General features: G+C 47.8%; 1 protein-coding gene across 44 annotated transcripts in view; it reads left to right on the top strand.

The window, feature by feature from the left end:
- Positions 1-10000, top strand: part of LOC125027623 (Down syndrome cell adhesion molecule-like protein Dscam2) — a 384720-nt gene that overhangs the window by 249142 nt on the left and 125578 nt on the right. For 10 of the 44 annotated variants that reach the window (XM_047616753.1, XM_047616751.1, XM_047616747.1 and 7 more), the window contains exon 7: positions 3723-3855. The exons of the other annotated variants lie outside the window; for them this stretch is intronic. In XM_047616753.1, coding sequence (XP_047472709.1) covers positions 3723-3855 — 133 coding nt within the window. The remainder of the gene's footprint in view (positions 1-3722; positions 3856-10000) is intronic. 44 annotated transcript variants of the gene reach the window in all.

Raw genomic sequence — 10000 nt, 5'->3', positions numbered from 1 at the left:
ACCCTCCCTTCCTCCAAAAAGGGAAACGGAACAAAATAACACGGAAAAAACTGCCATGCCGGTATTGTGTATCTCCACGCAGAGCCCATGGGCCTGTCCACGCCCAAATTCCCTTCGACGGACACCTCAAGGAGCAGCTCGAGGGCCGCCGCCTCCGCCATCACACTCCTGTGCCCCGCGCAGGCCAATCCCGCGCCGCGCTCCAGGTAGATACGACTTTGCTGGGTGGTTCATGCGAGGGTGAGGGCGGGGCTGGTCATTAGGTCGATTTTTTACGTCTGTGTGAGGTCTGTTCCTCTGTCTTTATTTGTTCTTGGAATGTTTTATGATACTCATTCTGTTATCGCTATTCTTGTAGACACTTGTGTGTTCACTTATCTGAAACAGGAACTTAACATAGGTTCGGAATGTATATACATCCAGACCGGCGTCACATCCGAGAAGGAGAGAGATAATTAAATACCAATGACGAAAATGAAGAAAAAGGTGCCACAATCCTATGTAACATTTGGGTTTCTCGCTGCTGCTTGTCACCCTAAGACAGATGTGCGAATAAGAAAGTAATCTCTCTCTCTCTCTCTCTCTCTCTCGTATTTTCTTAATTTCCCCTTTCTGCTTTCCTACTCTCCCTCTCCACTCCCTTCTTTCTTTCTTTCCTTCCCTCCCTTCTCTGCATTTCACCCCCGCCCCGCCAGATCCCGTTGGACTGTCAGCGCCCAAATTCCCTAATATCGACCTGTCACGCACACAAGGGCGGCTGGCGGGTTCGGCGTTCCCCCTGCTGTGCCAGGCGCAGGGACACCCCGCTCCGTCCTTCAGGTAAATGACTCTACTCCTTTGAGGATGCGGCCTTCGTCTTCAGGCTCGAAGGAGGTGTTTTTATAAGGGCAATGTCAGTGGTATTGCAGTGGGTGCAGTTTTATTCATGTTTTAAGAGAGCATTGCTCTGGGTTTTGGGAGGGTTTATCTGGTATGTCTTTCTCTTCTGCTCTTGCTGGACTCTGAGAATTTAGTCTTATGTTATAGTGGTATAGCTTCCATCTCAGATCTGTCGACTCTTAAGGGATGGGACACACTGAATGAAGGCCTTAATACTTACCAACACGTAAATAATACTTACCTTCATATGATAACGCACGGCGGCAGGGGTTCCTATAAGGTGCATTGGGATGCTTTTTATTGAAATGTGGCGTTTTTTTTTTTTTTGTCACTCCGTCAGCCCCCGTGGGCTACGCTGCTCCCAATTTCCCCAACAAGGATGTGTCGCGTACTACCTTGGTGGACTCGGGCACAAGCATCTCGGTCTTCTGTAATGCGCAGGGCCATCCCACGCCGCGCTTCAGGTAGGCATGCGATTCAGAGTATTTTATGCGCTTAGATGCGCTCTTCGAAGATTAGGCCATGTCGTTCTAATTTATGAAGGGCCACAGTTGCAGCGAAAGCAGTTCGCCAGAAGTTTTGTTTTTCATTAAGCTTGGTAAGGCTACGACTTAACTAACTATATGTCAGGACTTTTCACCCAACATTCAGGTCATGTTCAAAACAAGGCAAATTGTTAAAGAGCTTTTGAGTGAGGCAGTCTCGTAATCCTTGGTTCAGATGCTGTAGGCTTATCCGCGCCAATGCTGGCCTCTGAAGACTTCACCCGCGGGAAGCTCAAGGCCGAAGGGAGCAGCTTTTCCCTCTTCTGTCAGGCACAGGCCAACCCCGCCCCTGCCTTCAGGTAATACTATCATGCAGCTTGTCATTATCATATCCACTTACAAGTTGTGTTGTCATGCGTCACTCGTGGCAGTCTTTCTCTCCTGGGGAGGAGCACAAGGCTCTCGTCCTCGTCGAAAGCTCTTCATTTGTCCTCATGTCTAACATTCGTCGCAAAGATCCCATGGGTCTTTCGGGTCCAAAGTTCCCTGGCGAAGACGTGTCAAGGACGAAGGTGAAGCCATCAGGTGCGAGCTTCTCCCTCCCGTGTGAAGCTCAGGCCCACCCGACGCCCGTGTTCAGGTAAGATCAGGCGTAGGCGTGTGGAGCGAGTTCAACATTATTGAAACATTCGCTTACTTCACATAATATATTTTGTGTGTGCGAATTCTAATTCATCGGTGTTGAGTAACTAACTGCCACTGCGTTGGCTAAATATGAGTTACCAAAATTACCGCATTACGGTCACGCTTTGTTAAAGGCAGTTTGCCACATCCCAACATGGTGCTCCACCCTTCGTCACGACATGGTCTGGCACAAAGGCCACCCTCTGCACATGATGCTGTCATGTTGCACTGACCCCGTCCCAACATTCCTCCTTGCTTGCCATAGATCCTGTGGGCTTGTCGGCGCCCCAGCTCGCCAGTCGAGATCGGATGGGAACTGACAGACTGTTTGGGTCAAGTTTCTCACTGTTTTGTCAAGCTCAGGCCAACCCGCCGCCAGTCACCAGGTAATATGCTTGTGCTTTCGTTGAAACATACGCATTTGTATGGGCTGATAGAGTGCTCTTTCGTCATAAGATATGGAAGTCATTAGGATAAGGGAAAAGGCGGCAAAACGTGATGTTATTATTGCCAGTTTGATTCTTCTTCGCAAATGATGATACACTCGTATTATTGGTTGGTTGTGCTGGATCGTTTCATGGATATTACTCTAATGAAGCATAAAACGATATTGGGTCATAGGAACAGATGCGCTTGAAAGGTTGAAACCGAATCACCATATTATTCTTCTCTTATTTTAGATAGTTGTTCGCAAGAGAAATACCTTTAGACTATATAGTGAAACGTGGGCTCATGTATCCGTAGATTTTCATCGCCAAATTAAAAATGCCATGGCCGTTGCTTTGCCTCGATGGCTGAACGTGGTCGTGGGAGTTATTCTGGCAGATCTCGGATGACGGGATGCTCTGATTAACTTTTGCTGAGTCTTCGTTAGATCCCTTTAGCGCGCGCTAATTGGACCATCTGTGCGCCGATCACCGGAAATGTTTAATTAGGTCTTATTTTCTGATTAATTGGTGTTGAGGTAGATCTCGTCTGATTGGATATTGATTTCTGGTTACGCCGAGGAGTGGGATATCCCCTTCCCTCTTTTTTATTTTATTCTTTTATTTTGTTCCTCTTTCAATAACGAATACGCTAACAGATACACGCACACGCACACTCGCAAGCACACGCTCACACAGTATAAAGGCAAACGTAAAAGAAACAAAGCTGTATCATACGACTAAGTAAACTAACATCAGGCAGGACTCTATCGGTAAAAGCGTCCTGCCCACACGCCCACTCCAACCCTCCATCCTGCAGATCCAGTAGGATTCTCAGCACCCAAGTTCACGTGGGAGGAGCGCGTGCACGCCATCCTGACGCTTTTAAAACCTCAGGGAGAAACTGCTTCCATCTTCTGCGAAGCTCAGTGTTTCCCCGTTCCCGAGACCCGGTAAGGGATCAGCTTGCGAGAAAATGTCCTTAATGAGGGCAGTCACAATCGTGGCATTTCTCGTCTTTTCCAGGAGATTACGGTAGGGAGAAGATAGAGTTTAGAAAACGAATCAAGCTATAACACGAAGACATTTACACGGGAAGGTCTTTTAGATGGCATAGAAAGAACACACACCTGCTTCCATTTCCGGCGAATCAGTTGACAAGTGCACCACTCTTTAGTCGAGGCTGTTGCCTCTGGTCTCCGGTCTGGCACACCCTCCCCCAGCCCCTTTATGCCCTCCCCACCTGCAGATCCCGTGGGATTCTCCGCCCCAAAATTCACGTGGGAGGAGCGCATCAATACTGTCCTGACGGTGGTGAAACCCAGCGGCGTTAGTGTTTCCGTCTTCTGCGAGGCCCAGGGCTTCCCCGTGCCTGAAACCCGGTAAGGAAGACCTCAGTGGTAAGGGATAAATGTTGGGGATTATCTGTATGTTATCTGAAACTTGGTGTTAGTGACGGGGTATATGTAAACAGTGGGGTACTTATAACATGACACCTCCAAGAGCATTGCAGGGAAGTAAGATTATTTTTCGGTCAAATGCGGAAATTCAGGAGAGACTGTTGGAGAACGAGAGTAAAGAAGAAAAATATATATGCCTCTTCCTTTCAAACATGTCTTGTATTAAGGCGGCAGGCGGGAACCTCATACCCCAGTATAATCAAATTAAACATTATAGCTACTAACAAATGAGTCCTGTTCGTGTGAAAAGAGCCTATGGGGAGCTCGGGTCCACGACTGCCGTCCACTGATAAGATTCACTCGGAGACAAAGGACCGTGGCACCTCCTTGGCCCTTCTGTGTGTTGCGCAGGCGCACCCCACGCCCACCTTCAGGTACGTTCGAGTCAAGGGGCGGGGGCAACAGAGCGAGGAAAGCTGTATCTCGGGGGTATTGGGGCGAGTTTAGAACTCAATATGGAGTGAAGGAAATGATGCAGAGATTGGTTTTGATAACAATGGATTCGTTATGACTGAATTCGATTAATATTATTATTTCATAATATCCGCCTACTTCACTTCCACTATATACAAACACAACACAAGACTTGACAGTGACAATTATCATGGATCCTGTAATCAAGGGATATCCTTACCCAACGGTACCTATGCTTAGTACTGTATATTACGCGATGAGTCTTAATTAGGAAATTGTGCTTAGACAATAATTGGCCTTTTTCATGGTGTGTGTCAGATTCGGTAGGGAGTTCGGCTCCGTCGATCCCCGTGGAGGACACCGTCAGTGCTAAGATTAAGCCTCAGGGTTCCAGTTTTGCTGTACCTTGCAGCGCCCAGGCTTATCCGCCCCCGCAGTACAGGTACAGTCAGTCTTGCAGTCTTGTTTAGGCCCCCGTCTATATTTCGTTCTGCATATACGACAGTCAGGCTCTATACAGTCTATGGATACGACACCCTCCATTTTCTTCTTCCGGCCTATAATTTCGACCTTCAGGCCTTTATGTCCTGAACATGACACTCAGGCTCTCTTGTGACGAGCAGTGCTGAAGACTAGGCTCATGCTCTAATTATATACTTTGCTCACGTGATTTGGTGAACTAGCCCCCGTCGGGAGCTCAGCGCCCAAGTTGCCACCCCGCGACACCGTGAGCAAGGAGGTGACGCAACGAGGCTCAAGTTTCTCCCTCTTCTGCGACGCCCAGGCCTTCCCCGTGCCCAAGTACAGGTAGTTAAGCCCATGGCGGTTGTATCAGCGATTTCCAGCACAACCTCATTTGTTTTCTACACTTGGACACGGAAACACACTCGATAATTGTTATAATTTCAGATATCTCTTGATATTTATGGTAGAAAATTAAAATCATGATATTTCATGAAAAGCAGAGAGCAGCTGACGCATCTTTGCAAAGAAACTCCCATTACCGAACACTTTTACCAAGTCACGACGTAAGTGATTAATGCTGACAGGCGGCAGGCCTATCCTAAACTGACAAGAATTGCTGATGATTTTTCTATGCACTCGGCGTTCTGTTAGATCCCATGGGAAGCTCAGCGCCCAAATTAGTCGTTGCGAAAGGCACGATAAACGCCGTAACAGTGGCTGCGGACACTCCCAACGCACTGTTCTGCGACGCCCAGGCTCATCCGACTCCGAAATTCAGGTAGGCTGTAGGAATGGTAAGTTAAAGCATGTTGAGGGGGAATTAATAGGCATGGACAGTGTTGTGCGACGTTCATGCTGGACGACAGGTAAACATGAAGATCTGCTCTACTACTAGGTTGGTAATGTTTAGTTTTCTCGTTCATGTGTGCCGGAGAGCTCAGGCCATGTGACGTTTCTGGGCGCAGAATAAATAACAAGATACATAAACAGACATTTAGGATGAGACAACGGTTCCATCTGGACAAGGCGTGTGGTAAAGATCCCCGGTAGTCATGTGGTTTCGGCCTTTCTGACTATTGCTAGATCCCATGGGAAGCTCGGCCCCGCGCATGGGTGTGGTTGAGGGTACGATCAACGCGGTGAAAGTGGCTCGCAGGGCATCCGTGGCGCTCTTCTGCGATGCCCAGGCACACCCGACGCCCACGTTCAGGTAACGCCAAACTCGGATATTCCTATAAGCTATAGTAGGCCCGCGGCGGGAGAGATCGGGTTAGGCGGGGGAGGCCATCCGAAACGGCCTGGCAAAATGGTGAATGGATTCCTGTCCCTACATTTACGAACTCCCGCGTTTTTTACAACCGGGAGTGAGATGGTGATTGTGCACGTCGTCCATTAGATCCCATGGGAAGCTCCGCCCCGAAGCTCCCCGTGGTCAAGGGGACGATAAACGCCATTATTGTTGCCGTAAGGACTGCCATGGCGCTCTTCTGCGACGCCCAAGCTCATCCTGTCCCCAAATTCAGGTACAGTGTTGCCGAGTATAGGAGCAAGGGTTTAAAAGTTAAGATAGTACCACTGTGATATAAGTAACATATTTGTTTAAAACTTCCAGCGTTGCATTAATGTGTTCGTGTGCCACGCGACATTTTATGAATGAGGCAAAATGTGTGTTGTTATTGCCCCACGTATCCTGATGAACGGTAATGAAACCTGGGTATCGCATCCCGTAGATTTACGAAAGAGAAGACCTGGCAGGGGGTAGTGTGCGTGTTTGCACAATAGATCACGTAGACGTTTTCATCAGTAATACGGCTGAAACTTGGATCTTCCTTGTGCGTATGTGTGTGTAATGTATATAAATATGCAGTATATAGTACGTAAGCATAACTTCAGAACCTGTGGGAAGCTCTTCGCCAAAGCTACGGTCTAAGGATACGATCAACGCCGACGTAGAAGCAGGGACTCCTATTTTGTCTCTCCTGTGCCAGGCTCAGGCCCATCCGGCGCCGCAGTTCAGGTACGGAGGGTGAGAGAGAGAGAGAGAGAGAGAGAGAGAGAGAGAGAGAGAGAGAGAGAGAGAGAGAGAGAGAGAGAGAGAGAGAGAGAGAGAGAGAGAGAGAGAGAGAGAGAGAGAGAGAGAGAGATATTATAGCAGTAGATCAGGAATATCGAATATTTTTCTATACTTTATGAGATTAGAGAACATGATAAAGTATAGATAGGCCCAGGACACTATTATAAGACTTTCGGTTTTCAAAATAGTGACTGAATATACCCTCCGTCTCCTCGTTATGTGTATATACTGTACAGTACACACACACACACACACACACACACACACACACACACACACACACACACACACACACACACACACACACACACACATACACACACACACACACACACACACACACACACACACACACACATACACACACACACACACACACACACACACACACACACACACACACACACACACACACACACACACACACACACACACACACACACACACACACACACACACACACACACACACACACACACACACACACACACACACACACACAGACACACACACACACATATACATATATATGTGTGTGTGTGTGCGTATGTATGTATTTATATATATATATTATATATATAGTATACAGTATATATATGTTTAAAATTTACGGGCGATGGGAGTCTATGTTCATATAAATTTCACAAAGTCTGACTCGTGCACCGTATAACGCAATATACAGCGGGAGTGCTGACAACGAACGTAAAATTCTGCGGTGAAATAGCATTACGTTCGTAGGTGCGGGTTCGTGGCCCTCAGCGGAAGTTTGTGGCGCGGGGTAACTTATTCCATTATTCAGACCTCGTGTGTACCACATGGATGAGGCTCGCGTGAAAAATGCAACATGGCTTACTCTGTTTCTCTCCTTTACTCACTCTCATACACACGCACACCTACACCTTCACCCTCTTTTTCTCTATCTTCATTTTTTTCTTCATCTTCGCTTTTACCCTCATTTACACCTTCGTCTTTGCCTCCGTATTCATATTTATATCTATCTCTACTTCTACCTGTATCTCTATTCATTTTTTTTCCTAATTTTCATCTTCATGTTCATCTTTATTTTCATTTTCATGTTCATTCAAAAGAGCCAGCTGGTAGTTCCGCCCCCAAACTCCCATCCGAGGAACAGCTGGTCAACAAAGTACAATCTGCAACGTCCAATTTCGCCCTCTTGTGCAACGTGCAGGCGTCTCCCGTCCCCCAGCACAGGTAGATCCTACTTCGCTGAGCTCCCAAGCCTTCCTTACCTGTCCCTTTAACACAGGTTTTGTTCTTTTGTCTTGTGCCGTTGAATTGTCATGGTACTGGAGAGGCAAAGGTCTTTCCGATATTTAGGTGCGTTGCGTCTGTTGTCGTTTTTTTTTTTTTTTTTTTTACGACAGTGGAAACTGGCTAGATATAGCGGCTATTTTTTATGCTAGATGGACCAAATGGAGAAATAAGATTTTTCATATTGTACGTGTGGCATGCGAAGTTATTTTACTTCCCTGAAAGGATGATTTTAGATAGAGACGGATAAAGAAGGGGAACCTTAGACCCATACCGAATATGGGTCTCGCGTGCAGTGTGTGTAATCTCGCATGTTTCTCCAAGACCCCGCGGGCACGTCGGCACCCAGTCTGCCTTCCAAGGAGAAGCATTTCACCGACGTCAAGAAGAGAGGCTCGAGCGTCGCCCTGTTCTGCTCCGTCCAGGCGTCGCCGGTCCCTCAGTTCAGGTACTCCACGCACACGCACACGCACACGCACACGCACACGCACACGCACACACGCGCACACACGCGCACACACACACACACGCGCGCGCGCGCGCACACACACACACACACACACACACACACACACACACACACACACACACACACACACACACACACACACACACACACACACACACACACACACACACACACACTGCACGCGCAGCAGTGTGAGCATCGAAATAGTATCCTCTTTGACTTTTAACCAAGCTTCTCCCCCCGGCCCCCAAAGACCCCGTGGGTACCTCGGGGCCCGCGCTCTCTTCCAAGGAGAAGCTCATCAACGAAGTGAGGCGAAGCGAGACCGACTTTGCTCTCTTGTGCAACGTGCAGGCAAACCCGGCGCCGGAACACAGGTAGTAGGACTCGAGCTTAGCCTCTGGTTTGGTTCATTTCTTTAATTCATCCAGTCATCCAGATTTAGCAGACGGACGGTTTCCAGGTGCCAACACATGCTTCCTGTCTTGTCACTATTGTTGATTACGTAATTAGGAGTTATATAAAGTACGTGTCTACCTAAAGATCCCGTGGGAACGTCGGCACCCAAGCTGACGACAAGGGACAAGCATGTGACCGAAGACAAAGCCTTCGGAAGCAGCTTCGCTCTCTTCTGCACCGTCCAGGCCTCGCCCGTGCCGCAGCACAGGTACTTCGAGAGGGAGGGAGGGAGAGGGGGGTTCACACGGACCATGTGATTTGCTTGTTTAGTCATATTTGTGGCATTATTCGTATCACCTATTTATTTTTATTTTATCATTTGAGAGGGACAGCGTGATAAACAGGCTTTACGCGTATTGTACAGAGAAGAGGCATTCGATATTGCAAAGCGGCAGGTAGTATACCTTTTCCCTGGTTCCATGAGGTGCGTAGGATATCCTAAAGACCTCCGCTCTCTCACTCCTCCATTAAGATCCCGTGGGCACTTCCGCTCCGAAGTTCCCGTCCAAAGAGAAGCTGGTGAACGAGATCAAATACGCGGGCACGAGCTTCACCCTCTTCTGCTCGGTGCAGTCCTCGCCCCCACCGCTCCACAGGTAATGGGGACCGGGCGCCGGGAGTGTATTTTTGGAGGAATTGGTGTACTAATTTGATTGAGTATTTATGTATATTCTTCAACGCGTGGGTTTAAGGTTGGATTATGTGTACTGGACTACTGATAGCCATATGCCTTGTAAAGTGGTTTGAATGGCTCATAGGATCGCTAGGTTTGTCTTCTGCAAATTATGATTTATTTTTTCATGGAACTCAGCAATTTATCTGCAGTGCATCGTATACATCGGTTCATTGTATTGTGTCCCCGTAAAATTGATATGGAAGCGGGTATTGATACATAAAAACACACTGAAGACGGC

This window comes from Penaeus chinensis, chromosome 7 (genome assembly GCF_019202785.1).
Source record: "Penaeus chinensis breed Huanghai No. 1 chromosome 7, ASM1920278v2, whole genome shotgun sequence".
Lineage (NCBI taxonomy): Eukaryota > Metazoa > Arthropoda > Malacostraca > Decapoda > Penaeidae > Penaeus > Penaeus chinensis.
Note: the sequence above shows the minus strand (reverse complement) of the source record. Positions and strands in the feature narration are given on the sequence as shown.